Source organism: Stegodyphus dumicola, chromosome 2, assembly GCF_044657685.1.
Source record: "Stegodyphus dumicola isolate Sdum_Otavi_A_Nest chromosome 2, ASM4465768v1".
Taxonomy (NCBI): domain Eukaryota; kingdom Metazoa; phylum Arthropoda; class Arachnida; order Araneae; family Eresidae; genus Stegodyphus; species Stegodyphus dumicola.
The window spans coordinates 133,785,350-133,808,752 of NC_140769.1; the positions used below are offsets into that span (position 1 = coordinate 133,785,350).

Below are 23,403 nucleotides of genomic sequence, written 5' to 3' on the forward strand. Positions count from 1 at the left end.
ATAAAGTGTTCCATCAGAAAAGGGAACATGATTTGAGGAAAGTTTTTGGGTGCCGTTAAGGAATTTTGTGTGCAACAGACTGAAGACACAGAAATATCTAAATAATGTAAGTGGATATTTCCTTTGCATAGTGCATCTATGCGATATTTCCTTTTTGAAGTTATTTAATTGTTTTATTTAAAATGCAGTTAATTGAGATTATATATTTTTTGTTTGGCTGTAGTGTAGACTTGGTAGCTTCTCTGATTTTTAAGTGAAAATGATCGTGTACATGGACAAAGTCAGTGTGCAATGCTGAGTTTGTGAAATTTTCTTTTTTTTTTTCTTTTTTTCTTTTTTTTTTTTTTTTCCTTTCTTTTTTCTTTTCTTTTTTTTTTTTTTGAAGTGAAAATTGATTGATGTGTACATGGGCACTGAGTTTGTGCAGTTCTTTGACTTCTTATTTTGGTTTGTATAGCAGTCATCTTGAAATTGTGGCTTGCTGGCCAATCACCAATTTTTGCCAAGAGGGTGCCCTTTAATATATTTTTACCTAGTAGCAATTTTTATGCCAAGAATTACCGCTACACAAAACCAAAATATTAAGTCAAAGAATTGCACAAATTTGTCCATGTGCTGCCAATTTTCACCAAGGGGCATCCCTAAATATATTTTTACCTCAGAAATGAACTAGGGTATGTGATACCTGGTGCGAGTTTTCGTGTTCGAAAATGGGTGCGTGCTCTCTCAGGTTAAGGAACAACGAATATGAAATTTCTTCGGCTTGCTATTGAACAATGTTGCATTTTAATTATAAATATTAGATGTAAGTTTTTAAAAATATTTTTTTCAAAACAAATTATAATTTACAAATATTCTTTCTTCGTAAAACATTCTAAGTGATATTTTCAAACCAATATTATTTGACACTTTTTGTCATTGCATATAATTTCATTATGTGCCACATGTGTATTTTATGAAGGTTGTGGTTTTATGACTTATTACAGAAAGGATTTAAGAAGACTACAACTTTGGACGAATTGTTGGATTACTTTAAAGATCACAAAGCTGAACATATTTCCATGAGGAGGCGTGTCCAAGGAAACAATAGAGTATTTAAGGTAGAAAATACTTCTTTCACACTATAAATATAAATTATTATTGCAATATCCCCTTGATGCTTAATTTTAAATTTGGGTGTACCCTCTATCTGTGTACTCTAGACATAGTAATACCTTTTTCTGTGCTGCTTCATCCTGAGACTGATCCATGTTGTATGACTCTTACATTAATGCTGGTGACACAAATGGAACAATAATTTTGTAGCTATTAATTATCTAATCAAATGCTTTGAAAACTGAAACTAATTCTGAATAAAAGACAGTTGCTTTCTGTTTCTCAGCTTAGCTGGACTGCTACTTGCTGGAGTATTTTTATTGCAAAGCTATAAAAAATATAAACATTTTGAAATGGGCACGAATTAGAGTGCCAAGTTGTTTGTGGCTGCAGCATGTTTTTTTAAATAAAGGTGAATATTTAATCTGTCTTGGTACAAATAATATCAGCTTTGTATTTTGTAATAGTAGCTAAGAATTAATCTAATAATTAATACCTAAACTGTTAATTAAAATTAATCATAAAATTAAATTATTTGTGAAATTTGGAAATTAAAAAAAATTATAAAAATATTTATACTTACATACTGAATGAAATTTTGAATTTCTTCAAAGAACTGCTGTATCCATATTTTCATATTGTTTATCAACAGTCTTTTAATTGTATTTTCAAGTTTGTGAAACTTGGTAGCTTTTCTGATCTCCACTTTTCAGTTCAAGAGCTCTTAGATGTGCAATGCTTTTCGCAATTCAGCAGGGTTAAGCATAGTTATTTCTTCTGTATCACTTTCATTGTCAGATTCCAGTTTCTACAGTTTTTTTTTTAATACTTTCTGTAACATCGTAGTTGATGATTTCACATACTGTCTCAATATTTTCATCATTCTAAAAACAAGTGTTCTTAATTTCCCTTGCTGATATCTGAATTATTAGAAATTCCTCTGTGGTTTCTACGCAAAAACTACATTTTCTAAAGCAACTTCTGCTTGTGTTTGGGGTGATGGCTTCCCATGTATTGACTGAAATATGCACAGCATTTAACAAAGATGTTGACAAAGTTATCTCCTTCGAAATACTTGTATTTACAGAAGATTTAACTTTATTTGAATGAGACCTTTTCTGTAATGACATTTTAAAGCTTTTATAATACCTTGGTATAAAAGCTGAATGTTAAAAGTCATATTTGCAGGAAGAAGCAGTAATTTGATGTTTTTTAGAAAGCTGTCAAAAGGGGTGTGAGCACATTTAGCTATTTTTTCATTTTTCAGTTCTCTATCCCATTTCGAAAAAAATTCATTAAAAGTAATGCTTGTCATACCTGAGATCATGTTATTTTGGAAGCTGAATTCTTGACTCTTTAAATAATTAGGTTTTCTAATAACCAGTGCATCTGTATGACACTTTTAACACAGTAACTTGTTCTTTTAATTTCATACAACCCTTTTTAATGTGTGCTCCGGTAATGCTGTGTAAAACAGATCAGTTTCATCTGGGTTATACATTCTGTATGGCGTGTATTCTTTTAGATGCTCAGGAAGACATCTCATCCACTTCTCAGCCGAATAATGATCTATCCCTTGCTTTTTACCAAGTAATTTCTGATTCTCTTTCCATCTTGAGATAAGTTGGCTCAAAATGTTGCTCCTATTATTTTATAGAATTCTAGAGCTGTTGTAGTCAGAAAAGCTCTAGATATTAAACAATTATTTTGTCTCATAGTTTGGAACCAATCTAGAAGAACGGTTTCAACATCTTTCTATTTTCCATCCAATTTGTGCTTCCTTGAGGAATTTACTTTTTTCGCTAGTTCTGTATCAATTATGTTTCTTTAAGTGAACTGCATAATATACTCCTTCTCTTTGGCTACATTTAGCAAATGTATTGTAATCATTCAGCAATTTATCCTTCCCTTTCAGGAATTATTCCTTAAATAATTTTTTTCATTCAGTTGTGATGTGTTACAAATTACCTACATTACAAATTTAAAATGTTTCTTGCAGTGATGTGTTCAAATACAAAATTCCCATTTCTTGCTAGAAGCAAGATTGTACCTTTGTCAATCAAGTCAACCTGCCACTTTATGGTTATTATAGGCATAGACAATGCTTTTCTTTTTTCTTCAGCCTGCAATGACCTCTCCCCCTTTGCATTCAAAGACAAATAATGTGTGATAATGCAAGGAAGCATTTTGTGATGTTTTCTGGGAACACTTTGCAAACTTAATGTGTGTATGCACTTTCACCCTCTGTCGGTGTTCGAGAAAGAGAATCATTGGTTTCTTAAGCACCACATTTTCTTAAATCCTGGGAAACACTTCCTCATTTATTATCAAAGAACTTCTTTCCAGTGAATATAGAGGACTGCTTTTGTTAATTGTAAGATAAAGGTATTTTATTACTCTCAGATCAAATCCTGGCAGAGATTTACAAACTGTGTTTGACAGGGACTGGGGAAAGATACCCAGCCCCCCTAGAGGGTCTTGGTTCCAACTACAATGGCCAAAATTTCTGCTAACCTGATTTTATTGAAGCATTACATAACTGAAAGATTAATGAATTGCAGACAGCTTTTGTCAGTCATTTTATTCCAGATCTGAATAATCAGACATTTGCCAGTTTAAGTTTTCCAAGTGTTGGAGACGAGTTTAATAAATTGTAATTTTTCTGTCGATTAGTACATACCCATTTTGGTTTCTGGAAATTTGAACACAAAAAGCAGCTGGGTTTATTAACTAGTGAGTTTAATAAGCAGTGCTGAATCATCTCATGATGTTGCCAGCTCTGTTGAAGTACTGCTGATATTTGGCTTGTGACTTTGGTCCTTTCTTAATGTAAAAAATCTACGAAGGGGGATGAGTGGTGACAGGAGAAGTGGATAATTAGTTATTACTATGAGCAGGCACTCTGAGGTGAAGTTAGACAGGCAGGTAGAGAGAATACTGTGTTCTTGTGAATGTGTTTTCCAGGTATTGCTAAATGCTACAAATAGCTTGCATTTTTGCAAGCTGTATTCTGGGTGTCTTAAGGTGGTGGTACTGTAAATCTATTTTCATATATATGTATCACACTTAACACGTACATGCATACACAGAGCTATCATCTGCTGAATTGTGGAATGTGTTCTTTATAATCTAAAGTTCATGTTACAGTTTTGATGTTATGTGGAAATTGTGTTTTATAGCTATTCCAAGGAAGACTTCTTAATTTAAAATATTATGAAAAGCTTATGAAAAAAAAATTGAACATAGTTTGTAACATTCATATGCATTAATCTCGTATGACTAGATTTATGTGTGAATCAGACATTTATGTATAGAAGTTGCATGTGAAGTTATGTATTGGGTGATTTTGAAATTTTGCTCATGATTTGAAAGTGTTGCAGTCATATCTGGAAAGGGTTCAGGGGGGGTTGGATATAGAGAATTGTCCAGTATAATAACAAACTTTCTGGTTCCTTTAAGTTTGATGTAGTAGGGTTTGACTGTAGTACTTTTTTTTTTTTTTTTTTTTTGCCAGAACCATCTCATGCACAAATGTGCTCATTCCTATCCAGCTGTATACAACATGGGGGGTTAGCAAAAACTGGGAACTTGTAATGCCTAAGCTTAACTCTTTTTATCTCTTTTTAGATGGGTTTTTCTTTTTATAATGTTTATAATTTAAATGCTTTGCTGAGATAGTAATTAATAAATGCATTATATGCTGAATTGTTTACTATATAGGGCTCTGTTTTTGTCACATTTGAAACGAAAGAAGATGCTGAAAAGTTTCTAGAAACAAAAGGAACAAAATTTTGTGGAACAGAGCTTTTAAAAGAGAAGAAGTAAGAACTTGTTTTTTTTTATGTTGCATTTTGTTAATTTAACCCTTTGACAGTTATGGAAATGAGCAGTTTCCGTTTACTTAATTCGTGCAGCATTAGGAGTAAACAGTAGTCAAAAGTGGCAGCTTTTTTTTGCCCTGCCGTTCTTCCGAAAATGTCACCTTTCTCTGGCGATGCCGCAGATAGCTCGCCTCGCGCGTTTTAAAAATTTCTTAAAGTATTTGTAGTACATAAATAACAATTTTTACGTACTTTAAAATAATTATTAAACAGTAAATTATAAATGATTATAACCAATTATATAAATAATAATAGTTAATTATAAATATAAGTCAAATATTAAATTGAAAGGACTAAATAAATACAACTAATGTAAAACTTTATGAAGCACAGTATAAATACAGTAATTACCTAAAAATCTTTTTGTGTGTGATATACTTTAAAACATGGAATTGCACATAATGGGGCATTACTGTCTTTGCAATACGTGCGTGTTTCACAGTGAATTCTTTTTCCAATCAATGAATCAATTATACACCACTGTCGAACACTCGAAAAATCTTCCTCATCGCTTGAATCGTCTTCTGAGCTTGAAATACTGTGAACAAAGTCTTCATCAGATTCAAAACTTGATAAGCTTTCTGTATCACAATCATAATCATAACTATCTAACTTTCGCTTTTGAGCCATTTTACTGTACAAACACCCTAAAAACCGCACCAAAATACGTATAAAAATGAACAAGGTCAAAAAAAAAAAAAAAAAAAAAAAAAAAAAAAAAATCCACCTTCATTATGCACAGAAATTCATGGAACTCGTACTGCCATCTGTAGACAGTAAAACTAACTAAATTTCGCGAGTAGCATTAGTTTGAAACACAATCAGTGCAGAATAATAATGGCGAACAAAGTCAGCTCGTCAACGCGCATTGGGGAAAAATTTCACTACACGAGTAGTGCTCGTTACTAACCATTTCGGTCAAAATCTTGCTCCCGAGTGGAACTCGTTTGCGCGCATTATGAAGCACGATTCGATTGCGAGCTGAACTCGTTCATAACCATCAAAGGGTTAACTGTTCTGTTTAATTCTGTTAACATTTGCATTATGTTAATTTAAATTTCATAATTTTATTGGATTTCCTTTTTAGAAAAGACTATTTCAAAAGGAAAGATACTTTCTTTGACAATTTAAGAGCGTAAGTGTATTTAAATTAAAATATTACATGAGCACATATTATTGGATGTAAACAGATGATTTATGTATTAAATCTTTTATAGTGAGAAAGCTAAGAAAAAGGCAAAAAAAACTGAAGAAAATGAGACAAAGCCAGAAACTGAAGTAATTCGAATTAATAACATTCTTTTTGTTAAATATTTTTAATGTTTATGTATTTTGAGTTATCGCATACTTAGTTGAGTAACCGAAATGATGATAAGCATTTTTAATTTTATATAGGTACCTGAACCCGATATTATTTCCGGATGTTTGTTAAGAATCAATGGTTTAGGTGAGACATCAACAAGGGAAGATATCAATGAAGCTTTAAAATCATATGGTACTATTGCTTTTTACGGCTACTACAAAGGAAACCCTAGTGTAAGTTCCATTTTCTCTATATATTTTCAGTATTGCACTCAGTAATTATTTCGTGTATGCAGCGGGAATTTTTTTTAAGATTACTTCTGTAAGTTTATTGGAATTTCAGACTTAGTTTTTAGTTTGGATCTTTCAGGATTGTGGAAAAAAATTCCTTTTAAAGTACTTGAGCAGTTTTTATGTGTTCAGAATAAAAGAGACTGTAGAAATATTTTTATCTTAAAAATTCAATAAAGAAAAATTTAACCAAAAAATGAAAGACAATGTATTACATTCTATTAAAATGTAGATTAACATACTACACTGATGTTGAAAGTAAAATATTTGTAATATGTTACTTATTAACTCCATTTAATTATTTTCTTATGTTCAACCCCCTACCCCAATCCCCTTAAAAATGTATGAAATTAAAGTCCAGTCTGTCAGCTATTCAGAAAGCCTGTTAAAAGGATACATTAAGGATGTCCAAAAGTACTGCAAAATTAGTTATGGAGAATCTCTTTATTAAACAATATGCAAGCCTTTAAGAATATTTTCTCGTGCACATGCATATGTATTTGCAGCATGTCTTACATTTAGTTCAGCATTCTCAATATATTGGTCATTGTAAAAAATAATTTGATATCTAAAATTTAATTGTGGAAGAATATTATTCTGTATAGAAGTGGTTTGCATAAAATGATTGGAATAGTTTGACCAGTATTTTTTCTGTTATCTCTGGTTACATTTTGGTGTTTTTTAGTCCAAAGGGATTTGAATCCCGAAGGACTATTAGTTTCGTTTTGGCATTTTGCGTCAGACTCATAAATGTCGGTTCACTTTTCAAACTGTTGCCACAAAATGTTAGAGTCCTGCATTATATTTGAAGAAATTAAATAATGAAAAATCTGCATAAATGTATGTATATTTCTCGTATTGTGATAAAACAACGGTACATAGAGTCATCGAATTTTGAATAACGTAATCCTCCAACGAATATGAGCATGTGGAAGACCAAATTTGAAATTTGAAATTTGTTTTATGATCGATTTCCTATTTTTTAAAACTTTGACGAATTTTTGATTAACAAACTCAAGGATTTCAAAGCGAGCAATGGCAACGTTGTGCAGAAAAAACATTTTTATCTCCAGCGCGTGAGTCTCTGTATCGGAAATTCTAAAGATATGCTCGTTTTAAAACGATTTTGCGATATTGATGTTGCACTGGATCTTTTTAAGTTTAAGTGCGAGGAACATGATATTTAATAAAGAAAGGTAACACACAAAATGTTAAAAAACGCCCCTTTGGACGTAATTTAAAATCTGAAACATTTCAGATTTTTTTTTTTTTCCCATTAACAGAAGCTTGTATTTCAATATCTGTGTTTCTATTTTTTAAAAACAGCTGCAGCATTTGAGTGATCAGATTGGATTGCGTTTTATTTGATTTATATATGTATTTTAAACATATTAATAGTTTACATCATCATGTAAAATTTAATGGTAATCCTTTCAGTACTGTATTAATTTTGTCATCATTGTGTATCTTTATTGCATCTTGAAAAGTATTTGCAATTGTTTCTGGTGTACCTCTTTTCAAAAGGGGGGAGTTAGCGGAAAGGCATCGGTTATGGAAAGCATGTTTAATTTTGTTCAGAAGATTTTTTTGGTGGTTTTGTTATGGAGTAGGTTTCATTAGTATTCAACATGTGAACCATTTCTTAATTTAACAGGCATACACTTTTTATGTAATAATAACTATTTTGTTCATGTACTTTAATTCTTATAGATTTTCGTGCTTAAGTGCATTTCTGAACATGTTCCCAAAAGACAGTTGCCCTTTTGAGTTGATGACAAAATTCAGTTGAATTCTTTTAACAAATACAAAGTCTGAATGCAGTTTCAAGATTTAGCTTTTTGTCATTAAAATTTCCCTATTTGTGACTGAATATTACATTTGTACCCAAAGGGAAAAAAGTTTAATATTATTGTGAAATCATTTTCAAATCAGAAAAGGAGGGAAAACAATGAATACATGTTTAATTTTTTGACTAATTTAAATAATTTTAATGCAACTAATGGATGAGATTAAAAATATTGATTTACCTTTTTCAAACAGGGTTTTTGTTTGTTTTATTTTGAGAAAGTAAATCGTAAATTGTCATTAAGTATAAGAAGAGTTGCAAATCATTTTTGAATTACTCCAGCATTTAGAATTCCAAATTATGAATTCTTTATTTTTCTAATTACTTAGTATTTGATCTTAAATTCTCTTGTTCCTTTTTTAGGGTGTAATCAGGTTTGAAACACCAGTTGTTGCCAAAATTCTTGAAAATGCAGAAGAGGAGGATGGTGAGAAAAAAATTCAAATTGGTTCTTGTAAAGCTACCATTTCTGCCATTGAAGGTATGTTTTATTTTGAATGATATCCCTAATTATTATTTTCTAATATTTATTTGTTGGGATTGATAATTTAATAATTTAATTATAAATGAGTGAATAATAAAATATGTATTCTGAGTTAATGAGAGTTAGATGTCCTTAAGTGTATAATATATGTTATTTTAAAGTTAAGTCCCACTTTGCAGCAAAAAAAAAAAAAAAAAAAAAAAAAAAAAGAAGCAATGTAAATGTTTTTAAAAAAAAATCATAATTTTATTAGTTTACATACAGTTTTCGCTTTCTCTATATAATTTCTTTCTTTGTTTAAAAATTTATCGCAACAAAGGATAAATTTTTGGACCTTATAGAATTCTGCTGCCAATAATGATAGCAGTTATTCTTCATTGTTTTCATTTCTGTATGCCATTTGCTTAAATCTATTGGTAGCATGAATTTAGGTCTCAGTTGCTTGCATCAAATCATCTGTGCTTATGGCTGACCAGAATGTAATTCCTTATTAGTGCTTTTCTATTTTGAACAATATTTCACTGTCACTCATTGCATTTTCATTTTACACTTCAGTCATCTGGCTGCATTTTCATTGTACACTTCAGTTATCTGGCAATGAATATCCACAACTTTCATATTTCTTGCTTTTAAGAAGTAAGGATATCTAGTGGTACTTGATTTTCTTTCGACATTATTAACTTCAAACTGCAAAGTGCAATCAGATTCTTCATAAAGAATGTTAAGAGCTAGCACTAATTATCATATATTATTCTCATTTTGTGTATTAAAATCATTCTCTGTGCTGTGTTTCATATTGTGTTTTTGAACAGACCTACATAAAAAGTTTTTAAAAGAAAATTTCCTTTTGAAGAACAAAGTAAATTCCATTTTTTTTTTTGTAATTGAGATCAGTTTCATGTTTTGAATATAATTATGCATTTAAAATAAGCACCTACTGAACCATTAATAGGAAATAAATACATGTTAAAAAAAAGTGTTCAAATTTCTTTTTTTTTTTTTTTTCTTTGTGTAAATTATATAGCTGAGTTTTAAGCCATTTTTGGAACTTAAGCTGAGTTTTAAGCCATTTTTGGAACTTAAAATTTTTTAGATTATAGAAATTTGTAAAACTGATTTTATTTTTTTTATATATTTTTAGCAGTTATTTATATACTAAATATCTAGTGAAAGAAAATTTAATGTATAAAAAGAAAACTAATAGCCTCTTATAAAGATCATTTGACTCAAAAATGAGACATTATGACTAGAAATTTGACAGTTTCTTCCCCTTTAACTAGAACTAAAATATGTAGTAAACATTATTCATTGTGAATGAAAAATGAACAGTAATTGTCTATATTTTTTATCAAACCGCTGTTAGATAATTATGAAGTCCATTAGTAACGTTTCAGTCGCTTAATTTAATTCATGTGGTTCAGTAGCTTGATTTAATTCTTGTGTACTTCATCATCACTAATAATTAAATTATTTTATATTAAAACTTACAGGCGAAGAAGAAAAAGAACACTGGAAAAATTATGCTGTACAGAGAGCTAATTCAAGGGCACGTTATGCTAAAAGTAAGTTTTAAGTTTAATAAAACTATCATTTTGATGCAGTTCATATTATTTCAAGATAGTAAGATGTAGGTGTATCACAATGTACTTGGTTGAACGTCAAGATGGATAAGGAATATTTGTAAAAAAATGTTCTGTATGCACAATGAAGTTGCCTGGAGACACAGGCTGCATATTACAAAATATATGTAAAATAGGTATTCCTCCTACAAAGTTAAATAAGAAGACAAGTAGATTGAGTAACACTGAAATATCTTAGAATTCTGTTTCTGTTGTTTGAATTTACTGCTGCATTAGTATCTTCATATGTACATTAAATATAGGCAGTTTCTCTTAAAAACATATCATTCCCCATCCCTTCAAAAGCAGATAGCCCTCAATGTGCTGCAAAAGCTAACAAATACAATATTACGTAAATGATGCATGGTTGGATAATCCTGCTGTCAAAAAATACTGGAAATATTCTGTTGGTAATGTTTGACATCAAAATTCTTGTGTATTTGTGTGCAAAATTCAGAGAGATGTTCAAAAGTTGTCCATTTAGGTCCAGTCGTTAAAATTAAACAGATTTTCCGTAGTTGTATTTTAGGAAGTATATACATTGCTGGCCTTTAAAATTACTTTATCATGAAGGAATGTGTTGTAAAAAAGGATGATATGATTAAGTTTTCAGCTAATTTTGAGGTACAGAACATGCAAAAATTAGTGTTCCCTAAGCTGGTTTCAAACTGGTAGCCAAGGCAATTTTATGCAGCCTGCGAATAAATTTCAATTGTATATTTGTTGCAAATACAGTGATTTAAAAGTTTAGTTGAAATATGTGCTATTTTCTTAATAAAAATGTTTCGTTTTGCTAAAGAAAAATATGTGGTCCATCATTTGTTCTCGGGTTGTGTATTTGACATGCAATTTGAGTCTTGTGCTAAGCATCTGCGCCTGTCAGTAGTAGCACGTTATATGTGTAGGAATGAAGATAAACAGTCTTAACAAGGCAATTTGGATACTGCAGCTCATTCAGTGTCTAGTTCTCCAGATTTTATCTGCTATACTGGCTGGCGGTGGCTCGTGCCTGTTAGCCTGCAACCGTTTTTGAGTTTGTGAGAAATCTGGTAAAAAAATCTATCAAACTGTGTTGCTGCGCTAACTGGAAAACTGGGAAAAGTCAGGGATTCAAAAATTGACGACGGCAAAAAAAAAAAAAAAAAAAAAAAAAATAAATAAATAAATAAATAAATAAATAAATAAATAAAAACGATGAATTTAAATATTTTGGTCGAAATCTGGAAAAGTGAGGAAATTTCATACTGCGATCCTCCCACAATAAGCAATTTTTGTGCCAGTACCAGAAGTGATCACTTTCTTGCCGTCTTGATTTTTCTTCCTTAAGTAATTTTCAGTTTTTAATTCTTAAGTAATTTCTTTTAATGTTGCTCTCATCTGTAAGGTGTGCATGCTGTAAAATACTAATTATTTGCACATCTCAGCATGTTTTACCTTCCGTGCAAATTTCATGTTTGATGTATGCTTTCTTCATAATATAGGAATTTGGATGGTCAACAGTATTTGTAACCTTAAATGTCACTGAGTAGGAGCAATGAGAAGGTCTAGATTGTTTTGTAACCATGGCAACTGTATATTAGTTTGTCATAAATAATAATAAAAACTAAGAAATAATTTATTTGTGAATAAGCCTGTTAAAAATTTTGCAGAAAAGTACTTTCACAAATTGTACGCAACACAAAACGTGTAACTTGCATATTAGCTCAACTATGTAGGTGTAGTTTGTCTGTTTTGTACTCAATAAAAAGATTGATGACTTATAATTTAAAAAAATTATTGCATTCTTATATTTTATTTCTAATATATTTTGCATTTTAATTAAGTATTTATCTTGAATAATTTCAAAGTATTTATGCCTTTTGGCAATTCTGCAGTAGTGCTCTTGCAGAAATTTTACCACACTTTCTTCTGTCACAGGCATATCTACCAAATGCATACTTTCAAAGTGTGTTTAGGACAAAAATATTATGATTTGTCTAGAAAAGACATCAGAACATGCAATTGTTTGAATTTGGGCAATTTCTCAAAATTTGTTGACTTTTGCTAGAGTGCTTGCAGTAAACAGTGTTTAAGTATTGTAATTTATGCACAAATGTCCTGTAAGATTTTTAACATTTTTTTAAATGATTTTTCCTCCTCCAGATCAGAAGCATTCTGGAAACAAAGGAAGATTCAAGAAAAATTGGGGAAAACGCCAGAGAGGCAGAAATTGGGAAGGTATACATAAATATTCATATTAAGTATTATTCTTTTTGTAAATTGTTTTGATATACAGCTTTAATCACGCATATTGAAATCATAAACATACAACTAATGAAATAACTATACTTTTATGACATGCTAGTTTAGTGGACATCAGAAAATTATTAGTATGCTCTTTACATGAGATTTCATATAATTACATTGTTTATGTACCTTTAAGAATTTGTTTTAAAAACTTTCAAATGTCTCTTTTTTAATATTTTTACAATAAAAAGCATTTTTGTGTCTGAAAGGATGTGAATACAGTGCATAATAATTAGAGTTATTTCTAATCACTCTAATCTTTGGAAACTGATTTTAGTCTTTGACTCAGTCAGTGGGCTGTAAGAGCAATTTTATTGACTTGTTGAAAATGGATTGTCATATATTCCAGTGTATAACCTACACTTTTAACACCAAAAATATAAAAAAATTTTCGGGTGCTCGTTATACGCTAGATATAAAAATGTGGGGAAAATTAGCATACAACAGTTACATTTTTACATGTACTTATGTTGTTTATTTAAAAGAAAGGACATACCTGTTGAACTTAAACTTCATTATTGTATATGAGAAAGGTTCGTCATGTTCGGCTCATCATCGATTTCTGTTTCTTCTTCACCATCACTGTTATTCTGTTCCACAAATAAATAATCATGATCAGTTCCATTCTCACCAACACCAAACATCATTGCCTCAGCACAATTTCCATTTTTTTTTTCACAAACTAAATGACTTTGCATTCGAAACCAGTACTGTGCTGTTTCGTTTGCAGGAGCCGTATTTACTACTAAATGGAAAGCTAGATCAATTGTATTTTAACTAACACCTTCGTTGTTCACGTCAAAATCACTTCTTCCAGTGACTACAGACAGAGAAAATATCTGAATCATAATTCTGCAGTCTTTTGGGTTGGAAGTGCATTCTTACTCCAAATTATACTCCCTTTTCTCGACATTCTACAATAGCATTCTTTTAGATACTTGCACTGATTACAATCCACTTTCGTTGCAGGTATAGTTAACCCTCTGAGTGGCACAGGATTTTAGATCCATCATGAAGATCAGTATTTAAACAGCATTTATTAACTGAGTTTGTATAATTACTTATTTTAGGTCATATTTTCATAAACTTACATTCCTTAAGATGACATTTACATTATTAAAAGAAGTAAGAAAGCAAATTATCTTAACTTATAAGCTAATATATGCCAAGTAGCAAAACTTCTGATAACCAGATAGAGCCGGTCATAACGCTCAGAGGGTTAAGAATTTAACCCACACATATTATTCCCCTTATTGCATGTCAGTTCGTTATACCATTGTTGAAAGGCTAACATAAATCTTTGAAGTAAGTGACTTCAGAAGATAAGAGCATTGCAAGCATATCTTTTAGGTTTCTTCATAAAGAATTGAGTACACATTATACGGCAAATATACCTGAAAATTGAAAAATATAGCTCAAAATTATGGATGCAAGTTATAAACTTGTGCATGTTATGCGTAGGAAAATACGGTATATTAGTTTTTAATTGCAAGATCATGCCTTCATTTGTTGGTCATTTGTAATTTTAGAGTTATTTTAAAAGTAAAATGTATGTATTTGTTTTTATGAAAATAAAAACTTGTTAAATTAAAAAATCTTCAAAATTGTATTTTAAAATTTTCCATACAACAGGGTTTGTAGCGGTCCTTATAAGTGCTTATAAGTCCTTATATATGAAAATAAATATAAAGGCCCTTATAGGTGCTTACTTTTTCTTTAAAGTCCTTATTTTTTTGTTTTTAGGTGCCTCTTTTTTTTTTTTTTTTTTTAAAGAACGCTTCATATTCGTGTTTATTATGATCGTTATGCTTATATTATGAGCATATTTATGAATGTTTATAATAACATAGTTGCAGTAACTGCTAAAGTATAGTAAAAAAAAAATGGTTGTGTTTTAACACAGTTTAGCTTTCTAAGGAATAATATTCGGAATGGCTTAAATAAAGGAAAAGTAATCGAATAGTCAAGCTAATTTTTTTTATTTATTAATTTTTTTTTTATTTTGCCGATACATTATACAGTACAAAGGTTGGGAGGTCTCCCCTTTCTCCGCAAAATGTTATATATTGAAACTGTTACAGTTCGCTGCAAAACAAGCACCGGAACTTTTTTTTTTGGTCACTTTCCAATCTGGATTGAATAGGACTAAAAGTTCTGCAGTCCACCAACCCAAGCGAAGAATGATTTTATTCCGGAAATTTAATGCCGTCTGTTGAAAATTAGAATGAAAAACACCCCAGTTATTTAGTTCTTTATTCTCCCAATACCGGCAGTTGTTAATTCCGATTGCGTAATATCACATAGGGAAGAATTGCGCAATAACGTTTGCGATATTTTACAGAGATAATTAATTTGATGTTCAGTCCGAGATTTGTTTATGAACACTTAAAAGAGTTTTTACTGTGCTTGCTAAGCAGAATATTTTTTAGTTCCGTTGGTTTATTTTTATATGATGCACATATTGAAATGTAAAAAGCATTTATTTAGCAGAAAAATCTAAAGAGCGGCTACAGTCAACCCCCCCACTCATTCAAGTTACGCTCGACTGTCCGAACATTCGCCAGTTTCCAAGTATGCGGATTAGTTAAGCTTTTACTGTTAAAGATGACTGCATGAAGCAAATTTCTGTCTTCTGATTTCAGAAATGTTCCTCTTTTTTACTTAAATTACTTTACTTGCAATATCTGTTAAGAGAAAACTGATATACAATGAAAATTTAGAAAATGTTCAGAATTTAGATTTAAATATGAGTGAAAAAATAAATTCTATTTATTATTAGGTTCCAAGCAAATACAATAAATATGCCTTATTATTATTTATTTTCTCTATTTTGAACTGAAATTTGATCATTAAATCTTGTAATATAGTTTAGTTCTTCATAGTTTTTTTTTTCTCTCATTGTAAACTAGTTCTGTAAATTGAACTATTATTTAAAATTAAAAAAAAATTAATTTTCCATGGTTGAGGTAATCCTTATTCTCTCTTAATAAGTACTTCATTTCTCATATTTTAAATTACAAGTCTAATTTTTAAGGTTATGCAGTTGTGTGTGATGTAATTAGACAGGTGCTTATTTTTTTTTCTTAAAATGTGCTTGAAAAGTGCTTATAGGTGCTTATTGTTTTAACTAAAATGTGGCTATGAACCTGTAACCTATCCAGCTGTTAAGGAAATTTCATTTAAAAGGTTCAAAAACAGCAATTTTAATTGTATAATATGTTGGCATAATTACCTCTTCGTAAATATGCTAAGCAATAAACTCTCTATAGTATTTAGAAAACTTTTGCTTTTTGCTGAAGAAAGTTCCTCAGATGTACTGTAATTAAAGATGTGTGCTGTTTTCATATTTAGAATTCATTACATTGTTGAGAATTGGAGAACTTTTTCTATGTTTTTAACTTTTATGTGAGTGTGTAAAAAATATACTGGTTTGTAAAGTCTGCTAATGTGTTGTAATGAAAAATAAGTGCATGTGTGTGTAGTTTAAGATATGGTGAATTCAGGATTTTGGAAATATTTTTTCCTCAGTCTAGTTCATGACTATATTCTTAACCTTCTAACCAGCAAGGCTGTATATATGTGGCCTAGAATATATTTCGTGATATGTGTAAGAACATCAATAAAATAATTTTTCTCATAATATTTTTGGGAAATTTGTGCTTTCTTAGTGAAAACCATGGCCGGTTAGAGGGTTAAGAATTTATGCATCTTAGTTTTCGTGTTTTGAAGTAGCTTACAAACTGTATTTCAACTTGTATTAACTCCAATCTGTTAATTGAGCAGTGGCGTTTTTAGAATTTAAAAGTTGTTTCCCAGAAACCAACGCGATATAAATATATTCAATGAGGCACAGGCATCTTTTTTCTTGGAATGATTAGTTGTATTGGTTGTTTATAGATACAGTATTTTGACCAAATATTTGTTAGAAAACTTTAGTTATTAGAAGTTCATTAATAACTGTTGTTTTATGGCAGTTGATTAAAGCTTTTTTTAGTTTGCTGCTACAGTTAATGAGCCAGATTCAAGTCATATCATTAGTTTTGTAGAGCACATAATTTATTAGTTATGTAATGCACATTTAGCAATGTAGAAGGTGTATAGTCTTCTGTTTAGTAATGTGCAGTATAAAATCTCTGTGGTAACTCCTTTTTATACTGAAACTGGTAGCTTTTGAAGTTTAACACACTGAAACATAATTGAATTATTTCAGCAAAGTAAATAAAAAAAAAGGGGGGGAAATAGATTTCAGTCTGAAATATGAGAGTTTACTGTAAAACTTTAAAAAAATTAATATATGAAGATTAAAAAGAAATTGCAATCTGACCTTGATAAAAACTGAAATAGTTAAAGTTAAGGAATTAAAATTTCAACCTTAGTCCTCCATAAATTAAAGTTGGCCATAAAGTGAGCTGTACAAAATGGCAAAGGTAAGTTCTAGGGAAAATAATGTTTTGATGTTGTCTTTGTTGTGCAGAATTGTGCTGGTATTTTACTGGAGGGCTTGGCCATAAGCATGCGAGAAATATTTTCTCAAATGGCAATACTTTGTTTTGCCAGAACATAAAATCTCCCAATTTAAAGTAATAAATACCTCAAAAAAGTTTTCTACTTCTTTTTCTTTGCTTTCTGTGGTATTTTTATGATTTTATTATCTTCTGTGAAAGTACTTAAAGAATGAAAATGATCACATTGCTGATGTAACTTACATTCAAATAACAGTCACTTTAATAATTTTGCTGACTCTGAGAAATGTAAAAATGTTTGTTGAAGCAATGCATTTTGAGAGCATGGGGGAAAAAAAAAAAAAAAAAAAAGGGTCAATTAAAGATGTCCAAGATAGTTAGAATATAATTACATTATTTCCAGTGCCGCTATTTCTGTTATTTCCTGTCGCTGCAGAAAATTGTATTAAGATGATTTTTTTACTTAGTTATGTTATATGAAGATTATGGATATAGGTTAATGAAAGCAGAACATGTAGTTTTTTTATAAATTAAAATGGTGTAAAGTGATCCAATTATTAATTTATATAAGAAGGACTTAAAATATTTCTTTCTTGGGTGGTGGATCTATGTCATCATACCAAGTAACACTTGCAAGAAATAACACTAAAGGTGAGAATAATTATGAGTCCGCAACTTGGATAAATATTAATAATCCTCTAATGGAAAAAAGGTAAGCAGATTGGAAGTCTTAGAGATAGAGATGGCTGAGTTTTTGGAAACCAGGAGATGTAAGAGAGAGGAGCATTTCATCTGTTAACTCACTGCATTTATAGTTCACAGCATAGTTATCCATTATTTAAAAGTTAACACTGTTTGCTGTAATTGATCTTGAAAGGGTCGAAGTGATACCTTGCATGGCTGGTGCTTACAAAAAAACACTTTTTTCTATGGTATGATTCTCATAGATCAGTCCAAAATTCGCATATTCTTTTACAACTTAAGTCATGTTCATTCTAAGTTATGTTGTAATATAAATAATGAACATTGTTTTCAATTTTTCCTAAAAACTGAAATCTTGGGTTTTTGGTGTAAAAGTGAACGTTAGTTAAGTGGGGATGCCTAGAAAACTCTTTAATATGTAAAGGGTTAAATAAATATGTCAAATGCTATTAACCTTTTATATATAAATAACAATGACATGTGTTAAACCTTGTGGATGATGCATGGTAGAATAATGTAACTGTCCAAAAGTAACAAAAATATTCTGCTAATGACACTGCTGAACCATTGTGAATGACATTTGTTTTGTAAGTTTACTCTAAATTTGAGTGGTGATATGTATTGGAAACTGAATCTATAAGTCTCATATTTCTACAAATTTTGCATATAAGCATGTGTAATGTTTGCATTTAATAAACAGCGTACAAATTTTGACCTCACAAATTTTTGATGAATTAAGTATAAAAGCACTGTTTGTTGACAAACTAGCCTATGAATGCTAGTTATGGTTGTATTAGGGAGGAGTAAAGGTATGGATTGATAAATCAGTACATTTAATATTCAAATTTGAATGGTGATATATATTGGAAAATGATCTGTCAGTAAAAAGTCTCATATTTCTACAAATTTTGCATATAGGCATCTGTAATGTTTTGTATAGAATAAACAACTTGCAAAATGTTTAATGAATGAAATATGAAAGCACTGTTTGCTGACGAACTAGCCTATTAATGCTAGTTATGGTTGTATAACATGTGCAATATGAAAACTCCTGTTATAACTCCTCATTATGCTAAAAATATAGCTTTTGAGTTTTAAAACATGGTGACAGTATAAATTTGCATCATCAAATTTAAGTGTGTAATGATCTGCCTTTTAACATAGAGATGTTGATATGGGGGGATGAAGGTATGGATTTGGTAAATCAGTATGTTTAATATTCAAAATTGAATGGTGATATATATTAGAAAATGATCTATCAGTAAAAAGTCTTATATTTTTACAAATTTTGCATATAGGCATTTGTAACGTTTTGTATTGAGTTAACAACTTGCAAAATGATGAATGAATGAAATATGAAAGCACTGTTTGCTGACGGACTAGCCTATTAATGCTAGTTATGGTTGTATAACATGTGCAATATCAAAACTCCTGTTATAACTCCTCATTATGCTAAAAATATAGCTTTTGAGTTTTAAAACATGGTGACAGTATAACTTCGCATCATCAAATTGGAATGTTTAATGATTTGTCTTTTAACATACTCACAGATGTTGATATGTCGGGGGGGGTCAAGGTATGGATTTGATAAAGCAGTATGTTTAATTTTCAAATTGGAATGGTGATATATATTGGAAAATAATCTATCGGTAAAAAGTCTCATATTTCTACAAATTTTGCATATAGGCATCTGTAATGTTTTGTATTGAAAAACAACTTGCAAAATGTTTAATGAATGAAATATGAAAGCACTGTTTGCTGACGAACTAGCCTATTAATGCTAGTTATGGTTGTATAACATGTGCAATATGAAAACTCCTGTTATAACTCCTCATTATGCTAAAAATATAGCTTTTGAGTTTTAAAACATGGTGACAGTATAACTTTGCATCATCAAATTGGAATGTTTAATGATTTTTGTTTTAACATACTCACAGATGTTGATATGTCAGGGGGGGGGTCAAGGTATGGATTTGGTAAAGCAGTATGTTTAATTTTCAAATTTAAATGGTGATATATATTGGAAAATAATCTATCGGTAAAAAGTCTGATATTTCTACAAATTTTGCATATAGGCATCTGTAATGTTTTGTATTGAAAAACAACTTGCAAAATGTTTAATGAATGAAATATGAAAGCACTGTTTGCTGACGAACTAGCCTATTAATGCTAGTTATGGTTGTATAACATGTGCAATATGAAAACTCCTGTTATAACTCCTCATTATGCTAAAAATATAGTTTTTGAGTTTTAAAACATAGTGACAGTATAAATTTGCATCATCAAATTTAAGTGTGTAATGATCTGCCTTTTAACATAGAGATGTTGATATGGGGGGATGAAGGTATGGATTTGGTAAATCAGTATGTTTAATATTCAAAATTGAATGGTGATATATATTGGAAAATGATCTATCAGTAAAATGTCTTATATTTCTACAAATTTTGCATATAGGTATCTGTAATGTTTTGTATTGAGTAAAGAACTTGCAAAATGTTTAATGAATGAAATATGAAAGCACTGTTTGCTGACGAACTAGCCTATTAATGCTAGTTATGGTTGTATAAACATGTGCAATATGAAAACTCCTGTTATAACTCCTCATTATGCTAAAAATATAGCTTTTGAGTTGTAAAACATGGTGACAGTATAACTTTGCATCATTAAATTGGAATGTTTAATGATTTGTCTTTTAACATACTCACATATGTTGATATGGGGGGGTCAAGGTATGGATTTGGTAAAGCAGCAAAAAATCTGAATTTTTGTAGCAATCTGTTTATTGTATAAGCCATAATTTTTCTAAAATGTTACCGCTTTATAATGTATCAACAATGTTGTTGGCTATGATAATATCTGCAAAATAAGTATTCATGTTTTAACTCCTTGTTATGCTTATGATATAGGTTTTGAGTTTTAAAGCATGATGACATAACTTATTGGAATAATAATATATGCTGATCTTGCAAATCAGCCACCAGGGATAAAATTAGTGATGGGATACTCAAATCTTAATAACTTTGAAAAAGATTCAAAATTTAAATCTTGCCTTTTTTTCTCATTTGAATTTTTCAAATCGTATTCTAAAAAAGGCATTAAACATTTAACTCAAACATTACGAAAGTCAGTTGTGTAAACAGTACTGTCCATTAATATATATATATATATAGAGAGAGAGAGAGAGAGAGAGAGTTGTTGCAATTTCTGTGTTTGATCACCAGCCTTAAGGAAGGCATGCGCAACACATTGCAAAAATGCTTTTATATATTAAAAACATTTTTGAATTTCCTCTGTTTTTCAGAGAGGATTTAATGCTTCTTGGTTGTTACTTATCAGTGTTAACTCTTGAAGTAATCAGTCTGCCTATGGAAGATTGTTAAAAATTTGAGCTGTTACTCACTCCTCCCCTCATAACTTGTTTCTTTATTATTAAGGTTTAAAAATAGTTTTAAAGATCTTTCTTGATAGCATTTTTTGTTTAATATGAAAAATCATACAATTAGTTCAGCCATATCCTATTTGTCTAAAATTCCAGCTTTTCAGGTAATTCGTTCTTTTTTAGGTCAAGTGCTTATTTTAACTTTTTATTGGTTTAAATAATATAAAAGACGGTGTAATACTTATTTTTAAAAAGCTTTAGTCTAAGCATGATTTATGGTGACTGGAAATATGTAACTTAAAAGTATTAAGAAAAAATTTGTGTTGTATTATATTATTTGCTCTTATTCTTGTTTACTCTTATAACCAAAGCCAAAGCAAGTGTCCCGTTTTTACTTCCTTGTACGAAGTAAAAAGGAAGTATTGTAATCATGAAAAATTTCAGGTATTGCATTTCAATGAAAATGTGCATTTTGACAGCTATTGAATGCAATTTAACCATGTTTTTGCGTGACATCTGCCTGTAAGGACAGAATGGAATAAAGGACTCTTTTCCCTCAAAAAAATTATAAAACTAATTTAAAAGGAATTCTGACGAGAATTTTTCAAGCCACCTTTGCATACAGATAGAGGATAAAATAATGTGACCACCTGTGGAAAAGTATGATGCATTTCACACCTGCAGTGCAGCTGCGTCACCTGCAACAGAAGTCTACTGCCTAGTGAGCGTGAAGAGGAAGGTATCAGTTTCTCAACGGCAGTCACCTGCCTGCATGCTTCGATCAAACTGTCTGGGAGAAGTTGAAATGTTAGACCTGTCAGAGTTCCAAAGAGGAATGATAGTTGGAGCGCGTTTAAGTGGAGCATCGGTTATGGAAACAGCAAACCGTGTCGGGTGTGCAAGGAGTAGGGTATCAGCTGTTATGACAGTGTACATGGAAGAGGGTAAGACGACGTCTTCAAAGCGCAGCAGTGGCCGAAAGTCAAAGCCGGCTGATAAGGATAGACGCGTCATGAAGCGTATAGTAGCTTGAAAGCACAAGCAATCGTTATACGAGATAACATCTGAAATGAACAGTCATCTCCAGGACCCCGTTTCAATAAAAACTGTCAAAAGGGAACTTCATGCTGCGAACATATATGGCGATTTGTAAACCCTTGGTGACAGCAACTATTGTTTTCAAGCGATGCCAATGGTGCAGAGATCACAAAGGCTGGTCCCCACAGCAGTGGCAACAGGTAATAGATCAGATGAATCATCATTCACCCTATTTCAGCGGACAGGATGCGTTTATGTCTGGAGAACGCCCAAAGAAGCATTTCATCCTGACAGCCTCTTGCTGATTCTGAAGCATGGGGGGGTGTCATTATGGTATCAGGTGTGATATCTTGGCGCAGTCTTGGGCCATTTGTTAGTGTGCATGAGAGGATCACTATCTAAGCATTCTAAGGGATCATGTCCAGACTGTATTCTCTGCAGAACGACCGCTTTTTTAAGACAACAACGCGCCTATCCACACTGCTAGGTGTATTCAAGAATGGTTCGAAGAGCATGACGATGCAATTGAACATCTCGCTTGGCTCCCTTCAGTCTCCAGACTTGAATATTATTGAAAATTATTGGGCATATCTAAAGTCCAAACTTCGTTCCCGATTTTCACCTCCATCCGGACTTTTGGAATTAGAGACCGCTCTGCAGAAGAAATGGCTTAATATTCCTTTAAATATTGTCCATGACCTTTATGCATCTATCCCACGTGACATTTAATCTGTACTTCAGTCAAAAGGTGATCCAACCCCCTATTAATAAAGATTTTCTATTATTTCACATGTGTTCATATTAATTTGTCCTCCATCTGTGTCGTGGCCCACCAGCGGCCAAGCGGTAAAGTCGCTGAACACTGGTAGTTCGGTCCGAGGTTCGAATCCTGCGAACGAGCTGGCTGCATGGGCATTTCGTGGTTTTCCCCATGTGTAACGTGTATACAAGCCAGTGTTTCCCTTAGAAAGTTATCCACGAAGGCATCTCTCCCCTTAGGCAGATAGCCCTCGTGTG

At 31.1% G+C, this 23,403-nt stretch overlaps 1 protein-coding gene across 3 annotated transcripts in view; it reads left to right on the top strand.

The window, feature by feature from the left end:
- Positions 1-23,403, top strand: part of LOC146998582 (lupus La protein homolog) — a 62,648-nt gene that overhangs the window by 31,168 nt on the left and 8,077 nt on the right. For all 3 annotated transcript variants that reach the window (XM_085811137.1, XM_085811136.1, XM_085811138.1), the window contains 8 exons: positions 987-1,100; positions 4,816-4,916; positions 6,064-6,111; positions 6,194-6,254; positions 6,372-6,512; positions 8,779-8,896; positions 10,390-10,461; positions 12,661-12,735. In XM_085811137.1, the coding sequence (XP_085667263.1) occupies positions 987-1,100; positions 4,816-4,916; positions 6,064-6,111; positions 6,194-6,254; positions 6,372-6,512; positions 8,779-8,896; positions 10,390-10,461; positions 12,661-12,735 (730 nt within the window). The remainder of the gene's footprint in view (positions 1-986; positions 1,101-4,815; positions 4,917-6,063; positions 6,112-6,193; positions 6,255-6,371; positions 6,513-8,778; positions 8,897-10,389; positions 10,462-12,660; positions 12,736-23,403) is intronic.